This window comes from Falco naumanni, chromosome 5 (genome assembly GCF_017639655.2).
Source record: "Falco naumanni isolate bFalNau1 chromosome 5, bFalNau1.pat, whole genome shotgun sequence".
Taxonomy (NCBI): domain Eukaryota; kingdom Metazoa; phylum Chordata; class Aves; order Falconiformes; family Falconidae; genus Falco; species Falco naumanni.
Genome location: NC_054058.1, coordinates 72312421 through 72330156, shown reverse-complemented (window position 1 = coordinate 72330156; position 17736 = coordinate 72312421). Strand labels below are relative to the sequence as shown.

The following is a 17736-nucleotide window of genomic DNA, read 5'->3' as shown; positions in this document are numbered from 1 at the left end:
ATGCCCACAGCTGGGGGAGCGAGGGGGACCAGCCCTGCTCCACCTCAGCGCCGACTGCTGCCGCAGCCTTACCTGCACCACCAGCAGGTTTCTTCAGGGTGAAAACTTGAGGATTTTGGCACAAGAAGCCACAGGACTGAGATCTTCCCACCGTGCAGCTACACAGTTCAACAGAAGGGGACCAGTCAGGTACAGAGGAAACATCTGGCAAAGTCGCTAAGGGCCAAGGTGCCCCGATCAGGGCCTGGCCAAGACTGAACTGGGGTCAGCGAAAGCACCATCCCAAGTGGCAGGGAGAACCTCAGTGCCTCCCCCATTAGCCAGGCAGCCGTTACAGCCCGCAGGCGCTGGGGGTTTCATCCAGAACCAGCAACAACCTGCCCCGGCACTGCTCCCCCGGTCAACAGCACCACTCACGCTCTGGAGGCCAAAGCCACGTTTGCCATACAGCAAGCAGCGTGTCACCGGGCCCATCCTCCCGTGAGACGCCGTAGGCCAGAAAGCCACCTTCACCTCCTATGCCACCAACAGCCAACTTGGACACCAGCAACCCCGGCCTCTGCGCGGGCTGGGGGCTGCAGGAAGCCACCCAACCTCCTCCTCGGCCCTCCTGCAGCAGGGCCGGCAGCCCTCCTGGGTGTGCGGGCTGGAGAACCCTGCGGCACCACCCCGAAAGGCTGCCGGCCCTCGCTCATCCCCTGCCCGCCGGGTGGCTGGGGCCGAGGCTGGGGAGTGCAGCCGTCCCGCTCATGCGAGTAGAGGGTGGGATGTGGCACGGCAGAGGCTGAGTGTGTCTTGCAGGATGGAGGAATCCACCACCGGCACGTGAATTTTGAGCTTTTATTGGTAGTTGGAATTTACAGCCTAAAACTGACAACATAGAGAGATGCAGACTTTTTTTTTTCTTTTTCTTTTTTCTTTTTTTTCTTTTTTTTTTTTTCTTTTTTACAAAAACAAAAACCAAAATAACCAAAAGCCACCAGCATCAGATTTACAATATAAAAGTTTTGACAGTAGAGAGACTAAAGTACATCTGGAATTACTCAGAAAAATAAACAGGGAAAAAAGGCAGTAATTTAAAATTTGTCCCTCATATATACACATAGATACACAGACATTGCTTACAAAGACCCGGTTTCAACATTTAAGGGCAGTAGGCATCATGAGAAAAAAGGCTCCCCTATGTCATTGCACTAAATTAATTAACCCAGTTGGGCACCCCCCTTTGCCACCCCTTCCCGGTTTAGAGGAAAGGCCACGTGAAGCTAGAATGGGATTTCCACATTCCCCGGTGTTGAGCCCCAGGGTCCTGGGCTCCGCAAGGACCCTCCCCACAGCAGCCACGCTCTCATCCCACAGCCGTCACCAGTACAGCCACCGTGACAGCCCCAGGACACCATCTGTGCAGGCGAGTGTTTCTTATTGCTATACAGAGTGCGTCTTACCTACCGGCCACCGCTTTATGGGTTGGGTTTTTTTAGAAAGGCATCACTTCAGCCCCTAACGCTTGCTTTTCCAGGCCACCTGGGTGCCTGCGCATAAAACCTGTCCCTGAGCCGCTCCACCGGGAAGCACAGCAGCTGGACTTCCCGACAGGTCATCAGCAGATTTTCTTTCAGGGAAACTGAGCTCCCAGGACACTGAAAAAAAATGACTGGATTTTCAGAAGAGCGGAGATAAGCAGGCGCAGAGCTACGCTGAAAATCTGGGCTCATGTTTGGGTACTGAGCTCTCGGATACACGAACGCCCCATCCCCACCCTGCCCACGGCTGCAGCGCCTTCCCTCACCTCAGGCCAGTGGATTTAAAGGATCTCCTGTTCTCAGGGGTCCAGGAAGGTTTCACCTCACAACCCCCATGGCCCCTGCTTCAGCTCTACCTTGGTTGTGACACGGGGACTGCGGAGGTCTTCTCCCAAAAGCGGCTGCAGCTGAGAGCAAAGCCCAGGAGCAGGGGCACGGCGTGGGCACTCTGGGGTGGTCACACAGCCTCCCTGGCCGGAGCTCCATTCCCTTTCAGAGATGCCTGGATGAACCTGCCAGCTCCCAGGCTCCAACCGGCATTGCTGCAGTCACTACCACCTCCCAGTTCTCCTGGAGGTAAGTCATTATTTAAACAACCCCCAACGGTGTGGTTTATTTTTAGTTTAAACAAGCATTTTGGGTCCTTTAGCCTAAGGTGGCAACTGGTGGATCTTCTAGGGTGGACAGGCCTTAAATAAGTGGTTTGTGCTAACAGTCAAAAAGCCAAATATTTCCAATTGCCTCGAGTCTAAACTGCAGCCTAATGCCAAACAGAAAAGAAACCGATGGAAGTGACGGAAAAGCCCAAAAGAAGCAATTCCAGAAGCTCCAATTCAACAGACTGTGGACCAAGATAAGGTGGCAAAGAATATTTAATATTCTGATTGCTTTAAATATGCTAAGTGCAAATTAACTGGTTAAACGATGGTGTCCTGTCGAGTTAGGAAAATCAGAGCCTAAAAAGGAAGTTCGTTTGTCTAAGCAGATACGCCCTATAGTAAAAAATATCATTAGAATCATGGATATTTTAATGTGCAATAATACATATTACCCACTCCATGTACATACATATATGTATGCATGTATACCTGTACACACACACACATATATAATCTGAGACAACTGTCTTAAGCACTGCCAAACTGATCTAGTGCCAGTACTTGGGCTGCATTAAAGAAATGGTTTACAAAATATCAGATCAAGAAAAAGGTTTCTATAAAACTTTACATTTCAACTGAAGCTGCTCATCTAAATTTTAAACACTGTCAAAACCCGGTTTGGATACAAAAGGCAAAGACAGAAACAGACACGGAACAAAAGTTAAAAATCAATAACCACCTTTTCCATGAGCCTCACTGAGAAAAATGCCAAAACAAAAACCACCCTTAAGCGTTTGTGGGTTTTTTTCAGTCTGAAAATACAACTTTACCTACCTAGAGAAAATGGCAACAAGTATAAAATAGTATTTTATCTTGAACCGAAAAAGCCGTATCAAGTCACTTTGTTCTCACACCTCAACCCTGTGGAAGCGAGTCCCCAGCGAATCCTGCCCTTCCAGAAACCTTCCTCCATGTGCCCAGTACCTTTGATTTTTTTATTTGTACCAATGATTAAGCCGTTTTAGAAGGTGCACGCTTACTAATCAAGAAGGTATATGCAAACTTGAAAGTTCGGAGAAAAATAAGTTTAAAGTGAATTTAGAAATATATATATATATAAATATATATATATATAAATAGACCCTATATACATTAATAACCAAAGATGAAGAGCAGAGGGAGGGAATAAAGAGCCAAGGACATACAAACCCAGCACTCTGGCCAGCAGCTCCTTCCACCGAACCCTCACCCTGCGCAGGATCTGCTCCTGCCTGTCCTGCAGCCACCTGCCAGTGCAGCCCTTGTCCCAGCAACTCCCACTTCACAAATAAAATGGGCACAACCTTCTGCAAGCAAAGAGGAGAGCTGCTGCTTCAAGGAGAATTTGTAAAAACGCACGAAAAGTATTTCAGGCACAGGAAGCAAACAGAAGGATATTTGTCACTTCTAAAACTGCTTTTTAAATTAACAACAAGGCTGGTAGGAGAAATTATTTTCTTCCTTTAAATCCCAGTAATTCTTTTAATCAAAAGGTCTCTTCTGTTCCCTTCTGTCTCGTGGTCCAAGTCCCCCACGTCTTGAGTTGCTTACATCCCCAGCCAAACAGGAAACCAACAGGAAAAGCAAACGGCCCCATGGATGCTTAAAAATCTTGACAAAGCGGGGTGGGGTGCTCAGGTGCTATTTGAAACTTGGCCCTTGCTCTGGCTGTGAGGCCTCCAGGCTGCTCCGACATCCCTGCAGCACCTGCCTCGGCACAGACACTGTGCTGCTTCCCCCAGGCGCCTCCTTTGACCCAAACCAGCTGGCAAGCTCAGCCCAGCCCAGGGAAAACCTAATTCCAGCTGCTGCCTTTGTGTCAGGCTCCAGTTCTAAGGGTGGATTACAGACCTACGCGAAGCCTTTGCCATCAGAACCCTGCAGGAGAGGCGGACGCTCCTTTGCCCTGCAGTTGAGGGCAGATCCATCACCCGGGCTCCCTGCGGGCTCTGGCTCCGCCAGCACAGGGCTGGGTGCAGGGAACGCCAGCCTGGCCACCGCCCTGGGAGCAGCGGCGAGCAGCACACGCGCGCATCATGCAGGACAAAGAAGTTTTACTGCTTCATGACTCCTAACCCAAGCCACGCTCCAATGATTCAGTAATTACAGCCCAGCGACATTTCTGCTGCTGGGCTTCTCGCAGGCCAGGCCAGCGAACGCTCAAGGACGAGTCGTGCCACACCAGTGCCACCAGTAACAGCACAGCTCCTGCCAGTGCCACCCGGTCAACAACCTGCAAATAACTGACGCAACAGAATGGCTTAGGTAAATATATATTCTTGCATCTCCTAGTACACCTATTAGTTGTCGTATTACTGCTCCTTTAGAAATTCTGATTTACGGCGAAGCCAGCTCTGGACCTGACCTGCACCTCCCCTCACCCGAGAGGCTGTGGATTTGCAAGATCCCACCGAAGAAAAATGATCCATAAATAACAGCCCCAACTGCCCAACTGGCTTGTGATGAATTCAATGGTCAGAGCAAGGTCCTATTTCAGCATGTATCAATTTAACACAGAATGTTTTAATGCTTCCATTATTTTCAGTTATACTGATACCATGTTACTACTAAAGGTATGAATAAAAGGGAAAAGCTTGTCCAAGTATTTCTCAGTGACTGTTTTGCAGAAAAATTGCTTTTCATTCAACAAACAATTCAGATAAGGAATATTTATACTTCGTAAGGGGAAAATATTTACATGCCCATATTGACAAATGAGGTTTTAGTTTAAATTACACATTAAATAATAAAATATTTAATATTAAATATTAGTTATATTTAAACACAAAATTATGTATAATCAGTTTCTTAGGTGCTTTTAAGCATAGTTTCTCTAACACCTGGAGGACAAATTCAATGTACATTGTTTAGCTGGATATCAATAAAACATTCTGAATAAGCAGTAGGATGTACATCAAATCTACCTTTACTACTCCACGTTAAATGCTTTGCTGCACTAGCCCCCATCGTCTGATCTCTATTACCCTTTAGAAAAAGCAGCCTGTTTTCCTTGCATAGCCCCATCCTCAAAGGCAACCTGTGGACCTGCTGCATGGAGATCACATTTCCCAAACCACATCTTTCCTTCTCTTCTGTGAAATACTGACGTGCGAGTTGGCAACGAGAATGCTACAGTATCTCCTGATGCCACAAGCACTTGCTCTTTTAGTAACAGTCCTTAAACCACCTTCACAGCCAGACTCCACAGAAAAGCCCTTGGAAGGCAGGGAAGGGGTCCTGGCTGTAGCCTCCAGTGAAGGAGAGCTCAGCAGCCTCAGCCTGGCACTTGTCACGCGTGGAACACAGCCGGGAAGCTTGGTGGCGCACAGCAGGTGATATACAAAGCATCGTAAGTAGCTATGAGGTTAGGGAGGCGTAAGAGAAAAGAGCACAAGGAACAGAAATACCTTTTGTTGGGATATGGATGGAGATAAGGCACTCGGAACAACAGCAGGGTATTTGGAAATTATTACTAATATTACAGGGTGGGATCCTTCTGCGCATCACATTCTCTTTCCCTGTTTCCTGGCTATCGGGAGATGAAGCATGACTTAGTTCCAAAGCTGGAATGAGAAGAGATGACTCCTTCCAAACTAAACCAAAGGCACTGGTGTTTTTACATCTGGAATTTTTATTGCTGATCATTGTTTTGCCCTAGAGGCAGTTCACTCCTTCAAGGGCACTAGGTCATCAGCTGGAATGTGAACGGGGCGAGCTCTCTGCTGGAGCGAGGATGGGGCTCAGGGTGGGAGCACGATAGTGCTGGCAACAGGGGAGACAAACCTGACCTGGCCACAGCAGAGCAGGTAATCCCAACCCCCACACTCACGCGAGGTTTCCATCAGAGCAGCAGCTGTAGATGCTGCAAACACAACCTGGTTTGTTTGCAAGAACCAAGAAAGACGACACGTGTATTTGCAAGATGATGCGATTCTACTCCTGATGCCCATGACACTACTTCAGGGGAAGGCAGGCCAGAGAAGGATGGTCTTGTGGATTGGTACCATAAAAGGTAAAGTATTAAAGTGTGAGAAATGAGACAAACTGAAGTTACCAAGAAAAAAAACAAAGCTCCCAGCTAGGAGTGGGTAAGTAAGTGAGCACAAATGCCTTTTCCTTGTAAAGTTTCAGCAGATACACTGAGAGAGGCAAAGGAGTTCAGAGATTTACAAGCAGGAGCAATGTGATGCAACAAATTGGAAATTATTTACAAATTAATAGGATACATGTCATATGAAGAGAAGTTCCTAAAAGAAAACAAAGGACTCCTCAGTACTTTGAACCCTCCCACCCTGTGCTTTAGCCAATTTATTTTAAGAAAGAAAGAAAGAAAGAAAGAAGTCTGTCCAAAGTCTCAGGCAAAAAGAGAATGGTGCTTTGAAAGCGAATGTGAAGATATTCTTTACAAAGATAATGTTTTTATGTCAAATAATGTATAGAACTGAACACTGAATTAACTATTACAACTTACTGTGTTATTTCCTAAATACTCTACTTGCTTTTTCTTAACTTCTAATGTTTTCATATAGCATGCATATTTTCATGTGATCTGTATGTTACAGTCAAAATTTACATAGATTTATAGCATGAGGTAACTAATGGTTTTCTTTATGTTATTTGATTCTGAAAAAGTAAGAACGCAGAACTTTAAATTACATGTGTGGCAAATGCACTTTAAGGCAATTTTAGTGCCCTGTGTTATCCTAACCGATACTGGCACGTTCCGGATAACCAACAAATCCCCTAAAAAGGCTCTGTCCCTGCTCCATCAGGTGCCACTGAGAACAAAAGCCGTTTTGCCTGAACAGTTTGAGCAGACACACCTGGAGAGGTGCTGATACGTAGAGAGAGCCCGGACAGAGAGAACATACTGCTGGGCAAGAGACGGACATCACCTGACCTTGGGTGAGAAGAGATTATCTCCTGCATAAAGCCATTTTTCCAGATTGTCCTGGCAAATCAGTCACTGCTTGGTGTTTAAGCCTTAGTCTGAAGATGAGATGGAGCAGGAAAAAAAAAAAAAAAAAAAAAAAAAAAAAAAAAGAGTTAAAAGCTTCAGTGCAAAGTCACTGCCAGGCGGTGAGGACCACCGAACCTGAGGACTGCTGACCATGCCACCAAGGTGCCAGCTCGGGGCTCCCGGCAGAAGCCCAACCACCCTCCTCTCACACAGCCTCCAGTGCAAGTACCACAGGTGATTCTTCAATACCTATTTTGTAAATCAAAGCCCACGCGGATGCAGCATCCGAAAGACCTGGCTACACACACTCTAGGACGCGCTCAAATGAGGACACAGCAAGAGCTGGCCCTCACTGCCAGCGCCTCAGCGCTGGCTGGCTCAGACACAGTGTTCAGCATTTTGGCAAAGGATTTCTGGGGGCTTACCGATGAGTGAGAAACAGCTCCATGCTGTACCCGATGAGAAGTTTTCAATTAGCATTTGCTGTGCCTGTAGTTAATTACATTTCAAGTTTAGTTCCATTAATGATTTAGCCTAGAAGACACTTCTGCAGCATCTGGCAACAGCATGCCTTACTGCAGGAGACAAGCTTACTCAAAATCCACCAGCAGTGGGAGATTCTCTAAGCATTTCTAGAAAAAGTTCTGAAAAACTAGCTATGAGCATCAAAATTACATGATAAAACATTTTTTTTTAGTAGTTTACATCTGTTCAAACAATTTTGAGAAAATAAAAAATAGACAGGGAAGGTTCTGTTCTTTATAAAAGCCCCCCAACTTCAGGGAGAGAAGGATTTCTTCTCGCCTGATCAGCATCAAGTATAAAAATACATTTTACATATAGGCATAATGCACTAACATCTTTATACTTCTGTTGTGAAGGGTGACAGATAACAGTCACTAAGAAATACAGTTAATTTTTGTACAAAAATGAACAGGGAGGTCAGACTGGTCACCACAATGCCCTTCCAGTAATGAGGTAAGAGAGTTTTAGATAAGTTAACATATAGGAGCCAAATTGTTTATTTTCTGCATTCAAATTTGTCAGAAAGCTTGTATGTAAATGTAAACAGAAAATGCCTGCTTAGGTTTACTGGAAGCTTCCTACCAGCTGGCATTTTGTCAGCAGCTACCACAGAGGGAAACCATCAGCAAAAAAAAATCACTTCCTCACCCCAAACAAAACAGTATTCCCCATAAAGTTGGAAACTTCAGCCAGTAAAAAAATCATCAGGAATTGTTATCAAACCTATTTTCCAAAGAATCTTAAACTTGCGATGAACTGAATTTTGAAAATGGTCTAATACTTCAAGTACCTCTAGGGTGTCCACTTCTGCTAACTAAGACCTATAAAAAGAACTAACGATGCACAATTCCAGACACAGGCTAAGGCACTGTCCATAATGAAACTAAAAACACGCAGTTCCCCTGACCAGAAGGATTTATTTTTTGCAAGTTGTCATACAAAGGTAAAATTAATACTTCAAACCTCATCCCAAGTTATTTTAAAATTTAGTAATAATGGAAATGTGTTTAGAACTCACAACGCCCAAGTCTAAGTCTGAGACACAGCCCTCTCCTCTGACTCTGCGAACACACTGGTGCAACCTTACCAAGAAATGATATTTACTAAATGTCTCTTTCTAAGACTGAACAGGCTCCAAGTGGTTTGGGTTGTTCTTGAGTTTGGGACTTTTTTTTTTTTTGGCTTATAAGAGGTTTGTTGCTTTGATGGAGAAACTAACAACGTAGGTGTCTTCTAGCCACAAAGCTACCAAACCAGCACGTTTATTAAGGAAAAGGAAAACAAATCACTTGCCTAATGTTAGCCTTATCCCATCTTACAATGGTTATACCATCCGTCTCGGAAACGCAGAGCTCTCCCCTCTCGTGGCCTGTGCCAGCAGCAAGGTAGGCAGCTCCACAGAGAGAACTGTGCTCTGCTCGAGCTCCAGCTCCTGAGCACAGAGACTGTGAGAGGCTCCGATCTGAAAAAGAAGAGGTACCTATCACAGCTGCAAAGTGCCGCAGACTCAAGTTTAATCTCAGCAGAGTGAAGGGAAAAAAAATCCTGTTGCAACCTGATTAGTTAGCTATCGAATCCAACAGAGAACAGTTACAAATAAACGCCTAAACCCAAAATTTTTTCAAGATACATATTACTGCATGCAACGTCAATACACTTGATAGCCTCCAAAGCCCGGGTTTTAATTTAGCTTTCAGACAGCCTTCAGCTCTACCCCGCCCACACTGCTCTTGAAAACAAAACTAAATTCTTCCAACTGTAGCATTAACGACGTCATACACAACCATACTCTGGATTACATGGTGGTTTGAGTAACAAGGCTTAAAGAAATCCTTTTACACCCTGATTAGGGAAACCACTCAAGTTAGGACAAGACTAGAAAAGCAAGAAGCAGTAGCACGATATGCGTTGAAGTGCCAAAAGCTAGCAGTGATGTGAAATGTACTCTGCAACAAAAGCAACAGCATTTCTAAAAGCACTCTGAAATGTACAGCATCAATTTACAGTTATGAGGCCACGGCGAATGTTCTGTGTACAGTACTGAGTGCAACGTGTCCCAGTTTAAGCCAATTAATAGCAAGCCCCCAAAAGACATGTCATGAAGAGTGATACACCCAAGTACAGCTCTCCATTTTCCTTCAGCTCTTTCCTATGCATAATTTTTTTTTTTAATATAAAGCCCCCATCTAATGCAATCTGAACAGAAAGCTGCAAGGTCTTCTCAGAACAAGGGGGTATCTTTCACCCCGTGATGTCCAAACTGGAGAAAAACTCTCCTGCAGCACAGCTCAACAGCCACACTCCTAAATCATGAACCGCCTTTGTACTGCACAGCTTTTGGTGTTTTCCCCTCCTGAGTGCTCTCCCCTAACATCAAGGAAATGGGATGAGATTAAGAAATTGAATTTCACCTCAGGGAGGAGCATCTAAAAATGTTTTTAAAGCTCGGGTTGGCAAAAGATCAGGTAAGTGCATTAGGATTGACTTGTGAGAGCTTGCGACTGGAGATACAGATGTTTCCAGAACAGCATACATAGCAGAATAGGATTTCAGAGAGAAATGAAGCCAAAAAAAAAAAAAAAGGCAAACAAAGAAAATTAGCATGCCACTGTAAACAGCAGTTTTCATTTTGTCTCTTTTCTAATGACAACAAAATGTCTCGTAATAAGAAAATCCATTGTTTATAGTTCCCAAACATGATTCAGGGTGAGACCACTGCTTTGGGAAAAGCAAGAGGAAAAGAAAACCTGTTCTTTAAATGACTGAAAATTGCAAAATGGGCTGTGATATGGCATCAAAAAAGTCAAGTATTACATTGCAAAAATACCAAATGATCTTACTGATCAAGTATAATTAACCTGGCAGCCAGGACACAGGATTTTCCTCTCCCATGAAGTCTCAGGGGACATCAAATCACAGAGTCAGTATCCAAATACTTGCAAGAATCTGTTGCACCTCTTACACAGTGACTTGCAAACCAGTTTGGTCTTTAACATTTGCAGAAATTAGGATGCTGACATACAGCAGCTGTTTCCAGATAAACTGAACAGCTGAAGAGAATGAAGCTCTTCCAGCTTTCCTGTGGTTACCACTGCAGTAAGACAGCGCTTAGCACAACAGAAGGTGAAGACTGAAAAGAAACACCAACTTACTAGCAAGTGCTGCCAAAAATACTACAGAAGAGGGTTAAGATGTCAGGAAAGAAGTGCAAAGAAAGAAGTGTAAAACCCAAAAAGTCCTAGCATAGGACTCCAGAGCACAGGCTGTGTTCTCTGGCACAGCTCTAACCAGGCAGGAGGCAAATCAAGGTGCCTTGTGGCTGGAAGGATTAAGCTGACTGAAACACTGAGGAGCACATGGCGTGGTATAAATCTTAGTGACTGGCACTGAGATTTGCTCTAAGTTATGCCACTGATAAATAATGATTCCAGTTACAGCTCACCAGCTAATTTTTGGAAAAATTACTTTTGGGTGCTAGCACACAACAATAAAGCCATTTTAAATTTTTTCTGTTAGGTATGTTATTTAGGAATGTCCCTTAACTTTCACCCACCTTGCATACCACACCATACCCAAAACCTTTCTGATGGCAAACTGGGATGTCTGATGAGCCTTTTGAATAGATGCTAAGGGGAACACTGTGGGATTTGTTGTTGTTGTGGGTGGTGGTGGGGTTTCCTTCCCTCTTTTTTTGTTTTTTCTTTAAATCTGTGCACCCACTGGTTTTCCATTCTGCTTGCCAGCTGCAGCTCTCTAAAAAGCAATATGGGCAACAAAGCCTTGGTCAGGATGCTCAGGAAATTGTTATCAGGCTTTGCTGAGGATGTACTATCCAGATGAATAAATGCGATTTTGTCTGCCGTAACTGCTATGACTCAAGAGAAGAAGCAATAAATTATTTACGTGCGTGGGAAAATTTTGTTAGAAGACTGGTGAAACTGCGGAACAAACTACAGTCATGTTCCTTGATCGCTTTCCTTCAAAAGACTCTCTCACCTAAACTTTAATTTGAAGCCAGCGGATACAATTTTAGAGAGTGCCTCACCTCTTTGGGACAGCAAGGGAATTCAAACTCACAAACCCAACTCCACATTTCCCCCAGTAAGCAACAAAAATAAATTAATCCAAACCACTTGAGTTTTGATCTGATAGCAGATCGCATCTTCATGGCTCCAAACTAGTTACACTTGATCTTTCTGCAGGATAGGGGTTTTCTGATTGCAAGCCCTACAGCTGTGCTCCAACCCCAGTTTAATACCCAGGTACTGAACACAGGAGTTTGGACATCTGGAAACAGTCATCTGATGAGATGATGGCAGGACTCCTGAACAGCCGTATCATCCAAAGGAATGTATTTTTCCCACAATCCAACCAGCCAGAGACAAATGTGCTATGATTCAAGAATTATTTAGGGTCAGCCAATGACTGATCACTTTTTAACTGCTAATTGTGCAGAAAAGGCCCCCTCCTCTGCCGGAGTGACAGCACGTGGGCATGGCTCTGCAGCAGCAGCGATGCCAGCAACAACAGCGGGATGACTGGACAAGCTGCTGCTCTCTTATAATCCACCACATCAATGCCCAGCTGGGTAAAATCATTGAACTAGAATGTTCCAGCACAGCCATTTCCCCCTGGTAAGGTATGCCTTGCTGGTTTTGGTCTTGTACAAAGAAATGTTTGTCGATGGCTTGCTATTGATCATGGAGCTGTACATAGATACAAAAGTTAGGCTCATTGTGCTCTGAGCATCTGCTTCACTAGGTTTCTCACAATATCCAACTGTGTGTGTATAAATATACATGGAATAATACATATTGCAAATATATATCTATATACACACTCATCAGTATACATAATCAAACCTAAAATTATACATACCATATTGATATGGACAGATTCAAAATACTGCATATAAATGAGGAAGGACAGTGCTGAATATAACTTCAGTTTAGTCTTCATTGCTTTCTGACCAAGTACCTAAGCAAGCCGAGGGTTTTTTTAAAGGGTACAGCTGGGTTAAAATAAATCCATTTTCAGTAGACAAATCCCACTCCCCCCGCCCAGGGTAGCAGGCTTTCTCTAGAGCACATGGCTTACTTGGCGAGAAGGTAACGCAGCTCTCCAGCAGCCAGTGTGCCCCGAGATGCCACTGTGAACAACCGTCATGAAGACACAGTGCTGGCACCGCCCGAGGCACAGCCTGATCGGCGGAAAGGGCTCCGTCAAGTCACTGCATGCTCTGCCTTACAGTCACCCGAAAACGGGAAGCGGTGACAGAGCCCAGCTGCCCTGCAGAGCGTCGGGCAGCAGTCTGGGATGGCAAGGAAGGAAGCTCAGACAGCAATGGGGACCGAGGGAGGCCACAGATTACAGGCAGCAGGGCCCTCCAGCCTCTCTACATATCCACTGTGACTCCAGGTAGATGGGAAGCTCAGACTTACGAGAAAGAAATTTATGCACACTTTACCTATAAAAATAATTTCAGCCAGGCAAGGAAACCATCATCTGACCCTGGATCTTTCTGAACTGCAAACTCCAACGTACCATGCATAAGGAACTTTTTCTAGATCAGCTTGTTGGCTGCTTGTGAAGGACAATCCTATGGGAGCGATGAGGTACAATTCAGAGCTTAAATCCCAAACGTGGAGGAATCATTCACTGTCACAAAAGCAAGAGAGCTTGTGTATTTCTACCAATGTAGTTAACTACCAGTAAAACATCTTATCACAAAAGTAACTGGACACAAGTAATCAAATTAATAAACTAAGATAATGAGTCCCCCAGTAACTACAACGTGGTTTTAGATCTGCTTATTGGATATGTTTAAATAGATTAGTAAAGCTTTCATTAAAATTTATGGACTCAAAAGTCAAAAGCTAACGAACGACAAGTTCAGAATCTGCAACAGAAGGCACAGACAGACATGACCTTGCATATCTCTCTGAAACGTTTTAGGACATATTGCTGCCAGCTGTTCTGTATCACTTTTCAGGTGGAGGTTGCTGCTTTCCAAACGAAAGCATCATGAACAGATCAGGTGGGTACAGCTAATCAGTATTCTTGCAACATCAGCCTGCACAGCTTTGAGGTGATGCAAAGTGACCCCTGTCCATGACGTAACCTAAAGCAAAGATCATTTATCTGTTTCACAAGGTGGCTGAAAACGTATCAAGCCAGAAGGATGATCAAATTGTGCCTGCTACAGACATTTCCCCTTAATCTTGATCCTAAATGGACTTGGTCATAATTGTAGCACGGTGGAACCTGCAAGCACCAGTCAAGGAACCGTGAATGAGAAGACTGGAAGAGAACTATTGCCATCACCTGGTATTTAATGGGACCAAAGTCCAGACATGGTCTTCAACCAGCTGCTGGAATAAGCTGCACTGATACTGTGTTAAGACAAATGATTTTTCAGTTTTCATAGTATCATTTTTGTGTGTTTAAAGAATGCCCGAAGAGAACCTGATTTTCAGAAAAACTCTAGCACCAATCCTCTGAAAATTAAGACTTTAATGTGTCTCCAATTAGGAATCAAAACCACTAATCATTTCCGATAATCCTGGCTAAGAATGGGATTGATCTCCAAACAGCAAGCAGGGTAACCGAAGCAGAAAGTGAGGGTTTTTTTTTTCCTCCCAGCACAATGTAACTTTAAATTATTTATTTTAAATTACAAGCAGTGAGAAGACTTCCAGAACAACAGTACTGTGCCGTGAAAGCACCTGCTTACCAAGTAACTGCAGCTGAGAGAAATCACAGCTATGTCAGCAGCATACAAGCGGCCCACAACCCTAGCACACACACTTCCATGATGCAAACAGTAATCTCAGCCTGCTTCCTGCACTGCAACCTCCATACCTGGTATTCCAGCAAAGCAAATCCTCGATTTTCCCTAAGAGCAAAAATTAAAATACGTTATCTTTGGGCACACAAGGACAACCTCGTGCTGCAGGTACGTCACCGTCGGATACTGATCCAGCAGAACAGACTGACTCTTAACAGTGAAAACATTTTGTTCATCTCACTCCCCCCCCCCCCGCCCCCACCTCTCAATACAGTTAAGAAAATTTCATATGCACTACATACATATCACAGTTAAAAATAAAGTATTTTTTAAAAAGACTGAAGTCCGGCTAGGATGCCTTTGCTCATAACAACAGATCTGTGTGAGGTACTTTTTCATACTCACAGGGTAAAGTCCCTCGTTATGCACAAGTGAGAATATATCTGAAAATAAGCTATTTGGCTACCTATGTGTCAAGCTTCATGCTTTTATTCCAAAGTGAATGATTTCCAGCTTAGGTCTTGGACTAATAAAATAAGCGGCATTTAACATTTGACAGGTGGATTTCAGCATACAGCTTACACACAAAAGCAGGCCCAGCTCTGTATCTAGACTACAGGGGTAGAGAATAAGCACTGGAGCACTGGTCGTGGCAATCTGCTGTTACCAGCCCAAGCCTGCTTCTGCAAGTGGCCCAACATCTACACCCGTATGATCTATGTGCACAAGTCCAGTCTGGGAACAAGCTCAATGCAGAGGCCAGCACCACTCAGTACAGACCTGTGTCTGAAACTGGTACAGTCTTTACACAAGTAGGTCCTTCAGCCTACGCAGAAGATTCTGTGTTCCAGAGTCAAGTACACACCTTCAACTGACCTTGCTCCCAGGCAGTTTGGAACGCAGTCCATTTCTCCATACTGTTTTACTCTACCATCCCGAGGCAGCGGTATGTGTGTGCCCCTGCCCCAAACTTCTCCATGACCAACTACCTGGGGAGTAACAGCAGGAGTCCTGTGCTGGGGCCATGTCACTCTCCAATGTTGTCAACTAGGTACAAAGTGCAAAAGTGTTGCTGTTCCTGCATCCATTAAAAACTTTAAAAACAGAACAAAACAAACAGAAAAGGATTTCCATAATAATCTGAAAATACATTAGTCTCCAAAAAGCCAGCAAACACCTGATAACCTGTTTGTGCCATATCTGCTCTCGCTCCTGCATGGCAGCAGTCCAGTGGATCATTATCCTCTTAGCTGGCAAACAACATGCTACCTTCTTTGCATACTCTCCAGCCAACGGAGGATGACATCCGGGAAGTTGAGTTTTGATGGCTCGGACAGAGGAGACCAATTGCTAACCGACCCAAGATCCTGCAGTGAACTGTCACGTCTCCAGAGGAGAGAGCACTGAGCAATTCACTGGAATGCAGAGACGTCCCATTTCTCAAGACAGTTCAGCATTACAGCAAGTTAGCTACTTGGCCTCTGGCTTGGGACAATGTCAATGACTTCCCTCCCACCCCAAAAAAATGTAAAATAAAATCCCTCCCTGCTTCATCCCATTTAAAGTGTTTGCATCTTTTCCTCCTATGAAATGTTTCTGATAAGGCTTTATTGCTATACAAAAGCGGTGCAAATGCTGCCCAAAGACAGCTCCATCAGGAACTTTGGTCACACGACTGCGGGACTCTTGTGCACTGTCCAAGTCCCAGCGTTAGACCTGCTACCTTTCTGAAGAGAAGCTGAATACTGTGTGCAATAACACTAAGAAAATAGGACTGAACCCCAAATACAAAACAAAAACAAGGGAGAGAGGGAAGGGGACAAGGAACTAAAATTAGGCAGAAGGCTTGCTTGGGAAGAACCCCATCATTCCTGTGATGACTAACTGATCAATGCTACATTTAGACAATGCAAGTGTCTTTCAGAACAGATTGTTGGTGTTGAAACTGTGTGTCTGGTCCTGAATGCCAGCTCTCTCATCAATGCAGCATTTATTAAAAAATAAAATTAAAATGAAAAAAAAAAATTGACAAATTGCATCACCAGGTAGCAGCCTGGCCTGGATCACACACGTCCCATTGCATCTGTTTCATCAAGCAGGGCCATTTAATGTGGCTTCAGCACAGGGCAAGACTTCTTCTTTCCTAGAGAAAACCAAAGAGCAGTATTAGAGAAATACAACTACTGGAACATATGCACTCCTAAAGCTTACTTTCAACCTGGTTGGAAACTTTTCTCTTTGGTAATACTCGAGCCATCCTTCCTCTATTTTTGTTTCTCCTGCCTGCTAAAATGTTAATATCTTCCTAATGAGAACCTCCTCCATTTCTGTTACAGAATACTACATTTAAAATTCAAAACAGAAACTGAGAAGTCTGCTTTGACTGCTAATTACACAACATTCATTACTTTATTGAAGCAGAAGTTTGGAACATGACTGTCAGGGTTCCGAGTCCACCAGAAGGCTCTAGGTTCTTCCCCTCCAGGCACCCTCCACCACCAGCCTGGGCGCTGGGTTTAGGTCTTTGCCAGAGCTATGTCATACGCACAGCTTTACACCCTGCTGCTGCAGACCTGCTGACTTGACTCTGTGGCTTGTCCCAGGACAAGGACATGAATTACTATCACTGGATGTGGTCCCATGGGACTGGGCACCTTGTCTGCAGGGTTTCTGCCCCCGAGTGCGCAGTCACCCTTGGGTCCCAGTGCAGCTTCTCTTGCCTCAAGGCACTCAGGGCCCTGACAGTACCTGGTGTGTGGTGGCGAGAACAATGATCCGGTGGGATACTCTGCTTCCTACCCAGTACGAGTTGCACTAGCACTAGAGTTTGTGTGAGACTGGTTGTAAATTGTGGGGTCAAATGCTAGGCAGTAGCTGTACTGGGGAAATACGGCAAGGGGTGATGGCTTTAAGCTGAAAGATGGTAGATTTAGACTAGATATTAGGAAGAAATTCTTTACTGTGAGGGTGGTGAGGCACTGGCACAGGTTGCATAGAGAAGCTGTGGCTGCTCCATCCCTGGAAGTGTTCAAGGCCAGGTTGGATGGGGCTTGGAGCAGCCTGCTCTAGTGGAAGGTGTCCCCGTCCACAGCAGTGGGGTTGGAACTAGATGGTCTTTAAGGTCCCTTCCAACTCAAACTGTTCTATGTTTCTATGATTCTATACAAGAAGCAATAGTGCTGACAACCAGGACAGATGTTTATATAGTGCAGTTGAGTGGACTGGTGGCATGAAGCTCAAAGTGCTCATTAGAACTTCTTCCTCTCACCAAAAGTACCTAACAGAAGAAATTTTGTAGGATGG

At 44.6% G+C, this 17736-nt stretch overlaps 1 protein-coding gene across 3 annotated transcripts in view; it reads right to left on the bottom strand.

The window, feature by feature from the left end:
• Window positions 1–2377: 2377 nt before the first annotated feature.
• Window positions 2378–17736, bottom strand: part of PPP6R2 (protein phosphatase 6 regulatory subunit 2) — a 120854-nt gene continuing 105495 nt past the window's right edge. For all 3 annotated transcript variants that reach the window (XM_040595181.1, XM_040595178.1, XM_040595180.1), the window contains one exon: window positions 2378–16576. In XM_040595181.1, coding sequence (XP_040451115.1) covers window positions 16525–16576 — 52 coding nt within the window. In that variant the 3' untranslated portion in view covers window positions 2378–16524. The remainder of the gene's footprint in view (window positions 16577–17736) is intronic.